This window comes from Pantherophis guttatus, chromosome 5, assembly GCF_059756535.1.
Source record: "Pantherophis guttatus breed Tessera chromosome 5, ASM5975653v1, whole genome shotgun sequence".
Taxonomy (NCBI): Eukaryota; Metazoa; Chordata; class Lepidosauria; order Squamata; family Colubridae; genus Pantherophis; species Pantherophis guttatus.
This window is the reverse complement of record NC_142067.1, coordinates 642,877-659,021: the sequence shown is the minus strand read 5'-3', so window position 1 is coordinate 659,021 and position 16,145 is coordinate 642,877. Positions and strand designations below refer to the sequence as shown.

General features: G+C 53.6%; 2 protein-coding genes across 3 annotated transcripts; one reads left to right on the top strand and one right to left on the bottom strand.

Moving 5' to 3' along the window:
- Positions 1–365: 365 nt before the first annotated feature.
- Positions 366–2,169, bottom strand: LOC117656765 (hemoglobin subunit beta-1). The gene is made up of 3 exons (XM_034404934.3): positions 1,355–2,169; positions 1,032–1,254; positions 366–596 (listed from the first exon to the last, which is right to left on the bottom strand). The coding sequence occupies exons 1-3, from the start codon at positions 1,444–1,446 to the stop codon at positions 468–470; spliced, it is 444 nt and encodes a 147-aa protein (XP_034260825.1). The 5' UTR covers positions 1,447–2,169; the 3' UTR covers positions 366–467.
- Positions 2,170–6,406: 4,237 nt separating this feature from the next.
- Positions 6,407–12,311, top strand: CDCA8 (cell division cycle associated 8). 2 transcript variants are annotated; one of them, XM_060682678.2, is made up of 10 exons: positions 6,407–6,758; positions 6,847–6,975; positions 7,070–7,110; positions 7,236–7,311; positions 8,393–8,517; positions 9,243–9,322; positions 10,399–10,497; positions 10,606–10,732; positions 10,995–11,081; positions 11,784–12,311. In XM_060682678.2, the coding sequence occupies exons 1-10, from the start codon at positions 6,659–6,661 to the stop codon at positions 11,826–11,828; spliced, it is 909 nt and encodes a 302-aa protein (XP_060538661.1). In that variant the 5' UTR covers positions 6,407–6,658; the 3' UTR covers positions 11,829–12,311. The 2 variants fall into 2 exon arrangements, with proteins under 2 accessions (XP_060538661.1, XP_060538662.1); XM_060682679.2 differs by having other exon boundaries at positions 6,541–6,758; positions 10,402–10,497.
- Positions 12,312–16,145: the final 3,834 nt, after the last annotated feature.

Here is a 16,145-nt window from a genome sequence, read left to right as displayed (position 1 = left end):
CAGCGGGCCGGGCAGGGAGAGGCGCAGCCGCTGCACCGAGGGCGGGAGGGGGCCACGGAGGCACGAAGAGAAGCCGGCGGCGGGTCTTCCCTGCTTCACCCTTCCCCGACGGCTTCGTGTGCGGCAGGGGCCCGGCAGCCTCAGTTACTTAGAAAGAGAGAAGGGGGTGGAATGACACCTCTAACGACCCCTCCTCCGCTCGCTTCCCTTCCGAGGACGACCCGCTCCCACCGGCTTTTCCTTCTCAGGCCCTCCTCGCGCCGCCCCAGCAAGCGGGAGATCCCGGCCGCTTCTCTCCCCCCCTACCGCCGCCCCTCGGCTATTGCCCCCACCCCCCCCCGCCCCAAAGCCACGGACGGAGTCAGTTCAGTCTGCAAACGGTGACTTTTATTGTCTGAGCAGGTCGGGGGTCTGGAGTGGCCCCGTCGGAGGGGACGAAGGGCGGGCGCAGCCGCTGCGGAGGAGGCCTAGTGGTACCGGTGGGCCAAGGCGTGGGCCACCACCGACACCAGCTTCTGGTAACAGGCCTGGACGTGCGGGGTGAATTCCTTCCCGAAGTGGGTCGCCAGCACTGTGATCAGGATTTGGCCCAGCAGCTGCAAGAGAAAGAGGCGCCCATGTTATACCTGGGCTGGTTGGCGGGGGGGGAGGGGGGGCTCTGGGCCCGGCCAGACGCAGTGCCCCCCCCGCAAAAAGAGCTCGAGGAAGGAATGAAGGGGGAGGGGGTGCGGAAGAAAGCCGCCTTTGCCCGCTGGGTATCCGAAGTCTCCTCCTGCGCCGAGGAGCCCCTTTCCTCGGCCGCGACCTCCGTCTTTGCATGCGGCCACGAATCCCCAGGGCCCCCTGGAAAGGCTGGGGAGGGGGCTTGGGTGGGTCTCGGAGGCCTGGAGGGGGCCTGGGGGCCTCTGAGCTGGGCGCTTTTCCTGCAGACGCTTCGTGCCCCAACGAGGGACCCTCCGCAGCGCTAGGAGGGAGCGGCCCTCTACCCCTCCCGCCCCCCGGGGAAGCCCTGCCGGGAGGGGCCGCCCCACCTTGAAGTTGACGGGGTCCACGTGCAGCTTGTCGCAGTGCAGCTCGCTCAGCTTGGCGAAGGTGTCCTTGACGCCCTCGGGGTTCTTGACGGCGTCCCCGAAGGCGGTGAAGACCTTCTTGCCGTGGGCCTTGACCTGCGCATTGCTCTGGATGGCCGCCGCGTTGCTTAGGTTGCCGAAGCTGGTGAAGAAGCGCTGGGTCCAGGGGTAGACGATCAGCAGCCTGGAGCGGGCGAGGGGACGGTCAGCGCCCGACAGGCAGAAGGGCAGCGCCCGCCGCCCTCCCGCCCCTGCCCTCGCCCGCTCCCCTCCGCGGGGCTCACCTGCAGAGGGCCTCGGCGCCGATGGCCGGCACGTCCACCTTGCTCCAGACGGAGGTGATGGCGCTCTTCTCCTCGGCGCTCCAGTGCACCATGACGGGCGGCTGTGGGTGCTGTTCTCGGGACAGAAGGAAGGGAAGCGCCCAACGCTGCGGAACCGGCTCCGGGGCGGCCTTTTATACCCTGCCTGCCGGGAAAGGAGCCCGGGGGGCGGGGGAGCCCGCCGGGTGTGGCCCTGCCGGGCCAGCCGGAGCCCAAGATAGCTGCCGGGGGCATGGCGGCGCGGGCCCTCCTCTTTTGGCCAGGCCGCCCAGGGCTCGGGGCTTCCTTGGGGCTGGCTGAGCGGGGACGTTGGGAGTCCCCAGCAGACCCGGGGGCGGTTTCCAGAAAACTCACCTGCAACTTGGCTGTTGGTGGGCTCTGCAGGGCTCGTGGGAAAGCCGCCCTCCCCTCGGTCAGCTGCGGTCCCCTTCCCCACCGCAGAGAGGGTCCCTGCTCCTTCCTCCTGTGCTTCCCTGGCCCAAGAGGGGTGTTGTGGGATGGGGTGAAGGTTCAGGGTCCATGCCAGGGAGCCACTGGGGTGGGGAGGTCCTGTTCAGGGTGGCCCTTAGGGTGCCCCCTCAACCCAGCCTTCTGCCTGAAAGGGGGTTTATGGTGGGTGAAATCGTCTTTTAGGCCCAAATAGGAAAAACACCATTGAAGAAAAAGATGTTGCATCAGTAAGGGAAACTGAGGGAAGGGGAGCTCCTATCAAAGGCAGTATAGTAGCCAGCCAGTGAAAGGAGGGTCTTCATCTCCAGGGTCCTCCTGACCACCTCAGCCTTTGGCTCCACTGGCTTCAGATGTGCTTCAGCTGCCCAGCCCATTTCTGGGCATCATCGACCACTTGATGAGTCAGGAAGCAAAAGCCATGAGACCCACTTCTGGGGGGGGAGGGGGCAAGTAGGGAGGCATAACAGAATAACAAGGGGCCTCAGAGGTCTTCTAGTCCAACCCCCAGCTCACGCAGGAGACCTTAGACCATTTCTGACAAGTGCCTGTCCAGTCTCTTCTTGAAAACCTCCAGTGATGGAGCCCCCACAACTTCAGGAGGTTCCTCTGCTTGATTGTTCTCACTGTCAGGAAATTCCTCCTTACTTCTAGTTTTCTTGCCCTTTAAGAATAGCTCAATCCCTTCTTCATTGCATCTTGCACAAGGTCTAGGATTGTCTAGGCAGCCGCTGCCACAAAGCACTAGACCTGAAGGGGGATGAGGGGGAGGCCTGAGTTTTGCTCAGTGCTGGGGATTCTTAGAGTGGAATAGCAAGGATGCCTGATGAGGGGGAGGGGCTGGAGGGCACAAAGACCCTCTTGCCATGCCCCACGAGGCATGATATTTTGCAAATGCTATGGGAGGGGATGTTCCAGCCTATCTTCATAATTTGGAAAGTTTTTTTTAAAAAACAAATTGGTTGAAGTCCTTGAAATGCAGATCCTTCCATTGTCATACAAATATTCTCGTGTCAAGATATTGTAATAGCATCTTCACAAATAAAATGGGGGCAGAGACTCCATTTGTTTCAAGATCACATGAGCATTAGTGCTGTTTTATACTGCAATGATGAGCCCAAACCTAGAATTCCCCATCCAACTTTTGGTGGCCACAATACAAAGACACTGACCTCTCGAAAAAGTGCAGAGAAGAGCCCTCTGGAGATGATAAAAGGCCTGGAGGCTAAATTTTCAGATGAATGGTAAGGGAACTAGTCTAATGAAGAGAAGGACCAGGGCGATAATGATAGCAGTCATCCAATATTTGAGGGGTTGCTACAAAGAGAGGGTCAATCTGTCCTCCAAAGCCCCGAAGGCAGGAGAAGAAACAACGGATGGAAACCAACCACGGAGAGAAGCAGCCTGGAACTAAGGAGAACCTTCCTGACAGTGAGAACAATAAATAAATGGAACGCCTTGTCCCCAAGAGTTGCGGGTGCTCCATCACTGCAGGTATTCAAGAAGAGATTAGACAACCATTTGTCTGATATGGTAGAGGGTCTCCTGACTGAGCAGGCTGGACTAGAAGACCTCCAAGGTCCCTTCTAACTCTGATTCTGTTATTCTGCTAAGAATTATGGACTATAATATATAAAATTTACACGAAACCTAACAAAAGGGGTACAAAATACTCTAGAGAGAGTATGCAATTCCATCAATAATAAATGAGATAAATTATAAAGTAATAAATGTTGGAAATGCCATGGAAGATTATTTTTATTGATTGGAAATCGCCTTCTTTTGTCTTTTTTCACATTTCTATTTTCATCCTTAACTTAAATTCATTTTGTTTGTGGTAAATTTTGCCCAATGTTGAAAGACACAGTTTAGAAAATATGTGACTGGGAAGTTAATTTGGAGAACATGCAGGAATGACAACAGAACTTTAACCAAATTTAAGCAAGAATGGTTGACTTCTAAGGGGTACAAATGTTTATAAAAACTGAATGAGTAAAAAACACAAAAAGGAAGTAAGTCAGAAACCGCATAGGTTTTTTTTCTTTTTCCTCCTTTTTTCATCTATTGATACTTTAATTGCAGTCAAATTTGCTTTAACTTCTCTTTTCTTTTTCAATATGCTCTGGAGATTTTAATACCGGGTAATCAGCTTAAGACTGACAGCTTTATTGTGCTGTATAACAAATACTTTAGTGAAATCTGCAGCAGTTATTTAGTAGAGGTAGTCCTCGAGTTATGACCATAATTGAGCCCAAAATTTATGTTGTTAAGTGAGACATTTGTTATGTGAATTTTGCCCCATTTTATGACTTTTCTTGCCACCTTTGTTAAATGAACCATTGCGTTTTTTAAGTTAGTAACATGGTTGTTAAGTGAATCTGGATTCCCCATGGATTTTGCTTGTCAGGTGGCAAAAACAGATCACATGATCCCAGGACACAGCAACCATTATTAAGTAAGAATCAGGTGCCAAGCATCTCAGTTTTGATCATGTGACTGTCATAAGTGTGAAGAATTGTCATAAGTCACTTCCTTCAGTGCCTTTGTAACTTCCAACAGTCACTAAATGAACTATTGAAAGTTGTATTGCATTCTATTTTGGCTGAAAAAACTAAATAATCCTACTTTTATTAACTAAGATGGATAATCCTTTTTTTGTATCCTGCATGGTTCAAACTATTAAGAGTGCTAACAGTCTTTCCTCAACACGTATGGATACCAATGGATCACAACAATATAATGTGTTATGTCCCTTTTACACCACTACAGTATAAAAAATGTTGCAATAATGACGGTGGTGGTGGTGGTGACCCCGTGGATCATTTGCTAGCCCTGACGCCTACGCTTTCCTTGAGCTGAGCCATCCGGAAGCCCCTTCGGACTTAACTAAGGAGCCACGGATTCTAGGTCACATTCTAGTGAATTGTGCAAAGCCGGAAAGAGCGGTTAATCGAGCGAGCGTCTTAAAAGGGCGGAGCCACTTGCTGGAGCAGCCTCCAAACAGTCTCGGTCATTATATCGATGTCATTATTCCCGTTTATGTCCCTTCATCGTCGTTCACTTTGTTGTTCTAATATTCTCTTCTGCTTACACGATTTTCCATTGTTCTTCCTTTTTACTAGTCCTTGACCACAAGGACCAATTACGACCACGATTGAGGCCAAAATTTCTCTTGCTATGTGAAACATAGCAAAGTGAGTAACACGGTTGTTAAGTGAATCTGGCTTCCTCCATTGACTTTGCTTGTCAGAAGGATGCACATTTCACACTTATGACCATTGCAATATCCCTATGGTCACATAGTCAAAATTCGGATGCTTGGCAAGCTTGGCATATTTATGATGGCCACAGTGGCCATGTGATCACTTTTTGCAACAACCTGGCCAGCAAACTCAATGTGGACTATTGGCTAACTTAACCACATACTGAGTCAGTGTGACAAGAAGTCATTCAATGGAGCAAAACTCATTTTAGAATCAGAATAGAGCTGGAAGGGACCTTGGAGGTCTTCTAGTCCAGCCCCCTGCTCAAGCAGGAGAGCCTATACCATTTCAGACAAATGCCTGTCCAGTCTCTTCTTAAAAACCTCCAGTGATGAAGAACCTACAACTTCTGGTGGCAAGCTGTTCCACTGGTTAATTGTCCCCACTTGTTAGGAAGTTTCTCTTCAATTCCAGGTTGCGTCTCTGCTTGGTTACAATTTCCATCCGTTGCTTCTTGTCCTGCCTTCAGGTGCGTTGGAGAATAATTTGACACACACACCCCCCCTCTTCTTTGTGGCAGCTCTAGGGTCTCTAGACAAATGTTTCACTTAGCAATATAAATTTAGGGCTCCATTGTGGTGGTAACTTGAGGACCCCCTCTGTTCTGAGATGGAAATGTAGGCTTATGGTTATGGTTACTGGGCAAGGGGACTTAGAACGCCTCAAGGGATGCAAAGCTGGGTTGGACAAGATCGGAGGGGGCGAGGAGGCAAGAGGCTGCCAGGCTCTGATAAGGGTAGCCGGTCCCTGGCATCGCCCACTTCAGCACCAGGCCCAGGTCTGCAAGCGCCTGACAAGCTCCAGAGAAGGCCAGGCCCCGGGGGGGGGGGGGATGTCCAAGCCCAGGGAGCCCTTCCCTCCAGAGAGCCTTGTTGCCCCAAGAGCGGCAGGGATGGGAAGCCGGGGGCAGAGGGCCCACCCGGGGCTTCTGCCCCTCTGCCCAGACGTGGGGGGAGGGGGGGTAAGGGGGGGAAGTGGGGCAGCCCTCCCTGCTCTGCCTGGAGCCAGCATGCCAGGCTGCCCTCTCGGGGGCTTCGCGGGGGGGGGCTCGGGGGGGCAGGGGAGCCGATTCGCAGCTGTCCCAGCAGAGCGGCTTGAACTCAGGGGCCCCGGGCGGGACTAGAAGACCTCCAGGGTCCCTTCTGGCCCCTCCCCTCCCCCCCAACCCCCAGCCCCGCCGCTCTGCTGGCTCCTTGGCGGAAAGCCCGGGGAAGAGCCGGAGCCCCGCTTGGCCGGAGGAGGAGGAGGGAGGAGGAGGGGGGGGCGAGGGGCGGGGGCGCCTGAGCGCGAGCGCAGCCCAGGCAGAGACCCTGGAAGAAGCCCCGCCCCGGGAGCCCCCACCCCCACCCCCCGTGGGGCGTGCAAAACACCGCTGGGCGGGGCGAGGGGCGGGGCCTACGCGGCAGGAGGAGGAGGAGGCTCTCGGCCACGCCCCTCTCGCGCGCGGGGCAGGCCGGGAGCGGCGGAGCGCGCCTCCTCCTGATTGGCCGGGCGGGGCGCGCGCCAAGTTTGAACCGCCGCCCTCACCTTCCCTCCCTCCGGCTCCACTCCCGCCATGGCGCAGGGCAAGAGGCGGCCGACGGCCCGGGGCGCCCCGAAGGCCTCGGCGCTGAACAAGCGGGTGGACGCCTTCCTGAAGGACTTCGACCGCGAGGGTGAGGCGGAGGGAGGGAGGGAGGGGGAGGGGAGGGGGGGCGAGGGGGGGGGTCCGGGGCCGGCCTTTGACCGGAGCGCCTCTTGCAGTGCGAGCGCGGCTGGCGCAGGTGCGGGCGGCGGGCGAGAGCCTGAAGAAGGACGTGGAGAACCTGAGCAACATGGAGGTGCTGCGGCTGCCGCTGGCGCTGCGCAAGATGAACTGGGTCGCCTTCCTGGGTAGGTCTCGACAACCCCCCCCCCGCCCGCCTCGCGCCCCCCAACCCCCCCACCCACCCCCAGCTAATCCCCCCTCCTCTGCTCCCCCTTGCAGCCCTCGGAGGCAGCGACAAGGCCCTGGAGCAGGTGGCCTCGGTCAGTGAGTAGCCCGGGGGTCGAGGGGAGGGGGGAGGAGGAGGAGGGCTGGGCTGTGGGGGGGGGCGAGTGGGGCCGCCTCCCCCCCTTCTGAGATCTGCCCGGCCTCCTTGCCTCCCCTGCAGAGCGAGGTGGACATCGCGGAGATCACCCTGCTGGCCTCCAGGGCCATCCGGACGCCCTTCCGGACCGCCAAGAAAGGTCAGAGGGGGGGGGCGGGGAAGAGAGCCCGCCTGATGCCCTCACGGCGCCCAGCTGTGGAATCGAGCGCGGGACCCCGAAGCCAGGCTCCCCTGCGATGCTTACTCAGCCGGAGGGGAGGGAGGGGCTCTCCCAGGCAAAACATGCACTGACATTTATACATTTCAGGGGAGGGGGAGAGGTTGGTGCAGCCATGCATCATCATCATCATCCCAGCCACTGTCTGACCACTGGAGGAGGAAGGCCCCTCCTGCATGGTTCCAACCCAGGCAGTCCTGGGCTTCCCTTGTTCTTGGGCCAGCAATACTTGCTGATGTCCATCTTGTTTTAGGCCTCTCTTATCAAGCGGGATCCATTCTATGACTGCCTTGGTCCACCTGCCCTCAGGGCTTCTGATGCGTATATATATATATGTATGTATGTATGTATGCATGTGCCTGTGTATACATACACATGCATGTCTTCTGATACAGTCATACATTTGCATAGGTAATAGGTGATATAAGCATCAATAGTCATAATTAACAAGCTTCAAGTTACTTCCCCGTCCTTCAAGAAAAAGTTACAGGTAGTCCTCGACTTACGATCACAACAGCCCAAAATTTCTGTTGCCGAGACAGCTGTTAAGTGAACTTTGTCCCACTTTATGGCTTTTCCTGGCACAGTTGTTACGGGAATCACTGCAGTTGTTCAATTGGCAGTATAGACCACCTTGGTTTTGATGGCCAGAAGGTTCCAAAAAGAGGATCACGTGGTCCCAGGACACTGACCGTCATAAATATGAACCGGTTGCCAATCATCCAAATTTGGATTATGTGACCGTAGGGATACTGCAACGGTCATAAGTGAGAAAAGCGGCCATAAGTCCCCTTTTTTCAGTGCTGTCGAACTTCAAATGGTCACTAAATGAATGGCTGTAAGTCAAGGACTACTTGCATTGCCTTAATAAAGAGAAATGTTACGTCGCCAAGGCAGCTGTGATGCTGCTGCTGGGAACCGAGCATTTCAAGGTTGCCTCCCTGCATCAGCCTGCATCTCTTGCTCCCCTCCCTTCCTCCAAGAATCCGTCTTCCTCCCACAGCCAAGCAGGCCATTGAGACCATCGATGAAGAGATGGAGACGTCTCTGCTGCCCGCAGGCAAGAAATCCAGGCAGGAGAACCAGGCGGCTGTGGATCCAGAGGTGGCACCCCAGAAGCCGGGGAAGGTAAGGCTCTCTGTCCTTCCGGGGACCTCCACCTTGGCCAAAGGGCCCTGTGGTGACTCCCCTCTAGATCCCTGCCGCTTGAGTGCTGTTTCTGCCTTAACAAAGCAGGCAGCTGGGGGGAGGGGGGGGCTTGAAAGATTCTGCCTGAGAATGGATCTTTCTCTACTAAGTCCCCTGCACTTCCAGGGACGAACGTTAATAGGCATTAAAATTGTAAAATGAATGGCTGCAGATTTGGGTATGGCTAATCTAGAGAAAAGAAGGATTAGGGGTGGCATGATACCAGCCTTCCAGTATTTGAGGGATGCCACAAAGAAGAGGGAGTCAACCTATTCTCCAAAGCACCAGATGGCAGGACAAGAAAGTGGGAAACAAGCAGGAAATCAGTCAAGGAGAGAAAAAAACTGGAGTTAAGGGGGAAGTTCCTAACAATGAGGACAATTAACCAGTGGAACACCTTGCCACTAGAAGTTGTGGGTGCTCCAGCCCTGGAGGTTTTTAAGAAGAGACTGGACAACTATTTGTCTGAAATGGTATAGGGTCTCCGACTTGATCAGGGGGTTGGACTAGAAGACCTCCAAGGTCCCTTCCAACTCTATTCTGAATGAAATGGATGGATGAGTGAGCTACGACCTTGAAAGAGGTTGGGGCCTACAAGCTCTTGGTGAATCCTCTGGTCACACAGCAAGGGGAAGGCAGAGTCATACCTCTCTCCTGTGTTCCAGGTTCAGACCTCAACCAAAAGGCCTCCAAATTCCAAGAGGACACGGCCCCCTTCATCCCGAGCCAAGAATTTCCGAAAAAGGTAATGGGCGGGAAGCCGTGAACAACTCAGCTCAGAGACCAGCAAGGACTCCACATTTCAACCCTGAGCTAGAATTATTCTCTCCTATCAGTGACTGAAACGGAGTTGAACTAAGCCCTGGGAATGGAGGTGAAGGACGCCCAATGGGTTGTCCTTCAGAGAGACCTCTTGAGGCTCTCTTGAAGCCCCTTAAAAGATGCCAGGCAGAAGAAGATGCTTGCCAGGAAGATCTGGGGGTCTCGGAAGGCCACAGAGGCGCCCAAAAAGCCAGCGCACTCCCTGGGCTGCATGAGTGGGAGGAATGGGGTGAAGATGACGGGAAGGGCTAGCGCTGCTTTAGGTCAGACTCCCCACAATACAAAAAGGGGGCTGAGGAACTGGAGAGAGTACAGAGCAGAACAAGGAAGGTGGCGGTGGGTTTGGAGGCGAAACCCCTCGCAAAGGAATGTTTAGCTTAAAGAAGAGGAGGTTAAGGGGGGGACATGATAGCAAAAAAAGGGGGGGAGGGGTGTAGGTCGGCAGAGAGAAGCTTTACAAGCTTGGCCACTTGAAGACCTGTGGACTTCAACTCCCAGAATTCCCCAGTCAGTCATGTGTCCTCTGCAGGCCTTCCAGTGGCCACCCTTGGACGCCCTGGCAGTCGAGCTTTCCAGCAAAAGATCCAAGCTGGAGTTAGAGAGGAATTTCTCGACTGGAGCTTTTAAGCAAGGCAAGAGCCAGTTGTGGCGCCTTCATCCCTGGAGGTTGCCAAGAAAAGTCTGGGCAGGAATTCCTCTGGGATGGGCAGAGCAGAATCGGGATAGAAGACCCCCGAGGTGCCTCCCAGCGCTAAGACGCTGTCATTTCTTCCAAAGGGCAGGACAAAATTTGCAACTTAAGTTATGGAAGCCCCCCATTAAATGAGACGGGTGATCTAGTGAAGGGGAGGGCTTGTCTTGTCTCTTGAGGGGCCATAATTGGAATAAGTGTGTTGAGCAAGGGGGTGGACTTGATGCCCTCAAGGTCCTTTCAAGCCAAGAATTCCAGTCTAGAGCTCTGGCAGCACTGACCCGGTGGCTGCTGCTGCTGTGTTTTAGCAGGCTCAGCAAAGTGAACCCCATCACTCCGGCCAGCCAAGGGAACCCCTCAAAAGCTGCCACTCCTCTGTTCACACCTGCTGGCAAGTTTGACTCCAGGTGAGCCCCTCTGCCAGGCAGGTCTCCAGGGCTGCCTCCGGTGCGGGGCTGGGTGCTAGAAGCTCTGGGGAGGGCTGGCCGCCTGATCTTGCCTGCCTCTGCCCCCAGCGTCTTCAGGACACCCGGCCTGCGGGCTCCTGCCGCCCACGAGCGAGTCTTCAGCATCTCTGTGAACGGCAGCCCCCTGGCAGACAGGAGCGAAGTCTTCCTCACGGTGCCCCTGGGCGGAGGAGAGGTGAGGGCCTTCGGGCGTGGGGGTGGGGAGTATGGAAGCCACCTTTGCCCAAAGGGGCAGCCTTCTCTCCTCCCCGGGATGGAAGTGGCGGGGGGGGGGGGGCTTTTGTTTCTCAGCACAGGCATGCCTGCTCCACCTTGGCGTGGGCCGGGGGTCCTTGTGGCTCCTGCATGAATTGGGGGAGATTGGTGGGGTCAGGAGGGCTTGTTCCACCTATCCAGAAAAGCTGCTCCAGGGTAAAGTCCTTTTGTTCTCTGCCCAGAACGTCCGGATCAGGGCCAGCGAGCTCTCGGAGAGGGACCTGGCGGGGCTAAGCGCACAAGCCCTGGGCAGCGTGAAGAAGTTGTCGGTAGGCTTGGCTGTTTTTCTCCCTTACGGCCTCCCCCTTTCCGGGTTCCTTGGAGCCTTGTCCGGGGTTGACCAGCCTTCCCGAACGCCTGGGGTCTCCCTGGAGGGAGGGTTGGCCTCTTGATTCCCAGGGACCCCTTTATGGGGATTCACTCCCTGGCCTCAGACAGCCACCCCTCTTGCATAAGCCGCTCTGGGGGTGAACAGAGGCAGAAACCCCAGTGAAGTTGTAAAATAACAGCAGGAATAAAACACAGAAGCCCAGGCCGCCAGCGCAGGCAGTCCCTTGAGCTCTCAGGAGGGCTGGGGGCTGACTCCATTTCACGGCACCGGAGAAGCTGGGAAGAAATCTGTTGCGGTGCAGAGGCTGGGCCTTGAGTGCCTGGAAAGGCTGTTGTGGCTCTGTGGACTCTGCAGGTTGGCAGATTGGGGGCAGCTTTGCTGGGTGGAGGAAGAATTGGGGGGGGGGATTGCTGATATGCCTCCTCCTGAGTGGGCCAAGGCGGCCTCCCCATTCCCCACCCTGTGCGGCTTTCCATCTTGAGCAGGATGGGCCCTTCTCCATCCCGGCTCCTTCCGGGAGGAGTTGGGATGGCAACTTTCGGCCGGGCAGCTGGCCGGGGAAGGCCGCCTGGGGACCCATGCGGGGCATTTCCTGCAAGGAAGACCCTCTGACCCCCTGCCTCGGCTCCTCTCCTTCCAGAGTCAACTTGTGCACCTCTGTAACAGACTGGGCAGCCATAAGTAAAGAGGCTTCCGGTCAGCTGGTCGTCGCTTCAGTCCTGGCCTGGGGAAGGGAAGACTTGGCTCAAAGACGTCCTCCAAAGGCTGCAGGTGGCAGGAGCCAGACCTCGGGGGGGGTCTCCGCCTACTCTGTGTGTCCTGCAGAAGCCCCTCGTCTCGCTCTCTCTCTGGGGAGGCCCTCCGCTTAAAAGGGCTTCCGTTTTGTCTGAGGCAGGGAGGGCCCCAGGGCGCTTCCTGCTTCTCTCGGTGGCCCCTCTGTGCAGGGGGGAGAGGCTGGCAGGCGTCAGAGCAGGACTGGGCCCTTCACAGCCCAGGGGTTGGGTGGGAGGGACAGAACACCCACCCATCCCGGATGAATGCCGGCTGCTTTCTCTCTTCCTTTCCAAGCCCTCGTGTGGCTTTCTATTTATCTTCCATTGGGGTGCAAGGACACCGTTTCCTTATTATTTTTGCAATATTTTACAATAAAGTTCGTTGTCGTCTTCGAGGTCTGTGTGGCTTCTTGGGATCATTCTGAGCCTGTGGGAGCCCCTCCCACCCCTCCCCTGGTCCTACCCCCTGCTGCCGGTTGTCCTCTTCCAAAAATGGAGGTTTGGTTGGCTCCAGACAACGTTCAGAGACCCTCCACGTGGGGCGTCCGGAAGAGGCCCCGGTGCTGCCTGGAGAAGAGACGGCTGCAGGGAACCACAGTGGCTGGCTGGACAGAAGTCAGCTGCCCCCCTGGTAATAGCCCGCAGGGTGAGGGACCTGAAAGGAAGGAACTGCAGAGTTAGGACATCCTATTGGTGGATTTAGGGCTTCCTGATCAGGGCCTGATTCTGCTTTGCTCCGGCCCTTTCTGGCTCCTGGTGCTGGAAGGCAGACGTGGAGACCCCAGAGCAGGTTCTTCTCAGGATGGCAAGGCAGCTAGGGACTGCAGAGACTGAGCAGGTGAGGGGGTTGCGATGGTTTTCTCACAAGTGCAAGAAGTCGCACAAAAGAGCAAAGTATGTTCTCTGGTGTTCAACAGTGGCTTGAAGCCACTTTTGCTGCTGATGCACTTGGGGCCAATCCCCAGGAGACGGGCAGGGAGTTCTGTTTAGGCCTGGAAGCTGGCTGGGTGAGCGTCTCTCCTCCCAACCACCTCACAGGGTTGTGGGAAAAAGAGGAAGAAATATTAAATGTTTACTGCCTCAAATAGTCTATAAAAAAATAAAAGTGGGCTATAAATTAAAATGTTAAGAAATGAATGTTACAAAGGACGCATGACGAGCGCAAGAATACTGAGGCTTCTGCCGTTGCATCGGAGGACATGAGTGCAGCTGCCTATTCGCACCCTTTGCACAGCAAGAGTCCCTGCGTGTGTTTCGCGTTTATGGAGCCCTCATTGTCCAGAGTTGCTTTTAGTGAGATGGGCAACTATATACAATTTAATCATAAATAAAGTGATCATCCAGACCAATTGTGCACAACAACCTTTGACGCTGGATTCCACTTCTTAGGCTCAGCAAAAGAGGACAATTGGCATTCCGGGTCTGAGGCCACCTGATTGTTCAAGCCAAGCAAGCAGATTCCCTGGGGAACTGAGTTTTCTTTTGGCCCAGCCCAAGACTGACCCCTTCCATGATTGCCTGTCCGATCCACAAGTGATTTAGAAGAAGTCTGGTGGCCACAGGCTGAGAAGTCTGGTTCGGCAGGTTGAGGCAAAGAGGCAGTCCCGGAACCAGCGAAATCTGGGGGCTGGGCAGGGGACAGAATATCTGCCCTCAGTGTGGAAGGGATTGCCACTCTCGAATTGGCCTTTTTAGTCACACTAGATGCTGTTTTAGGACCTCTTTCCAGAGCACAATACCTTAGTCTCTTGAGACTGAAGGATGCCAATGTTAATGGTGGCCCAGAGCATTTTCTCCCCGAGGTCACGCCAAGTCCTCTCCCCAGCAGAGTCCGTCTTCAAGACACTCTTGAGGGGACAGAGGGGCAGCCAGTGTGTGTGTGTGTGTGGGGATATTTCCCCCATAGGAAGCAACTGCCCTCTTAGAACCCTTCCTATGGAGCCATTCAAGTATCAGAGGATACTGGCCACCGGGGACTCTTCTTTCCTTGGAAAAAACAACAGCAGATGTGAAGTTGAAAACAGCCAGCTGGGAATTGAGGTGTGCTCAGGTTCTCCATCTGGGGCAGAGGGAGCTTGTCCTCTCACCAATTTCTGCCTGAAGATGAGAAAAGTGGGTCCTTGGAGTCCCCATGAAAGCTGGATAAATCATCATCTTCCTTGCATGGTTGAGTCCTTTCTCCTCACCTGAAGAAGCTCCTCAACTCCATTCAAGAGCTGCCTCCATCTCCCTCTACTGGTGAGTCCCTTCTAGCCAGCCTATTGCCCACTTCGGGCACCAGCCTAAGGACCGATTCTGTAAACCAAGAGTGTCCAACCTTGGCAACTTTAAGACTTGTGGATTTCCAAACTCCCAGAAATCCCCAACCAGCATAGCCTTTGCCAAGTTGGAGATCCCTGCTGTAAACCAAAGGCTGATTTTCTTTGGGACTGCCAAATGCACAAAAAGAGGTGATAACATGGAAATGATTGTTTATCGGACATAGCAATAAAAGAATGTTTTGCAAGGATTGGGGCAATCAACCATGGCTGGAATTTGGGACATCACTTTTCTTTGAGGTATCATTTCCTACCTGGAATCTAGATAAGAGAATCTTACTGTGTGAAATAATCCGTAGGCATGTCTGATACGGGAAAATGTCTGTGTTTTTATGGCCCCACCAAATCTAGTCATGGAAATAATCTTAATTATTTATTAAATAAAGTTATCATTATGCAAAATAAATTATATGCTATTATACTATACTTAACAGCATAATTTAGTCAAAGTAGACTATGCTGTATTGATAATGGCAAAAAGTTGCTTTTCATAAAAAAATTGGAAGGCCTGTTAAGCATTATTTATTTATTAGTTTGTCAAACATGTACAAGATAGCAGATATGAATATGAATATGAACGAGGGAAATGAGTACAAATAAATGGGGACAGTAGGACAGGGAGGGTAGGCATGCTGGTGCGCTTATGCACGCCCCCTTTACGGACCTCTTAGGAATGGGGTGAGGTCCACGGTAGACAGTTTAAGGTTGAAGCTGTGGGGGTTTGAGGCTGCAACAACGGAGTCGGGTAGAGCATCCCAGGCGTTGACCACTCTGTTGCTGAAGTCGTATTTTCTGCAATTGAGTTTGGAGTGGTTTATCTTGAGTTTGTATTGATTGTTTGCCCGTGTATTATTGAGGTTGAAGCTGAAGAAGTCATTGACAGGTAGGACGTTGTAGCAGACAATTTTGTGTACTATGCTTAGATCAGACCGCAGGCGGTGCAGTTCCAGATTGTCCAAGCCCAGAATTCCAAGCCTGGTGGCATAAGGGATTCTATTGTGAATAGGGGAGTGGAGGACTCTTCTCGTGAAATACCTCTGGACTCACTCAATCGTATTAATGTCTGATATACAGTGTGGATTCCAGGCAGACGAGCTGTATTCGAGAATTGGTCTGGCAAAGATTTTGTATGCCCTAGTTAGCAATACAATGTTACTGGAGAAGAAGCTTTGCAAAATTAGGTTAACAACTCTTAATGCCTTTTTGGCAATGCTGTTACAGTGAGCTCTGGGGCTGAGATCGTTTGAGATGAGTCCTTCACAGAATACTAGGTCGTTTCCACCCAACTTGGTGTTCTGGTTTTTATTGCCAATGTGTAAGACAAAGCATTTGTTAGTTGAGATTTGGAGTTGCCAAATGCGCGACCATTCTGACACATGGTCAAGGTCGCTTTGTAGGGCAGCAGCATTGTTAAGTAATTTTTAAGGGCAGCAACAGTGTTAAGTAATTTTACGTCATCAGCGAAGAAGACGCAGCTGCTTTTAATATGATCGCATAGGTCGTTGATGTAAAGCAGAAAAGATGTGGGTCCTAGAACACTGCCTTGAGGGACACCGCTGTTAACTGGTGCCGGGTTTGATAGGGCCCTCCCTATTTTGACTACTTGTTGCCTGTTTGACAGGAACGTGGCTATCCATTTGTGAAGAGGATCTGGAAATGCTGGAAGAACTTAGTTTTAATAGTAGTTTGTTGTGCACCACTGATTCAAAGGCTTTGCAGAAGTCTATGTAAATTGAGTCTATTGCTTTACCCTGGTCAAGATGTGTGGTCCAAATGTTTCTGCACTGTAGGAGTTGCAGATTACAGGACAATTTTTTCCTCAAACCAAACTGGCTTGTTAGAAAGCAGGTTCTTTGTCTCTAAGTGGAGAGTGATGCCAAGAGGTTGGTCATAATTGTATGACCTTGGTCA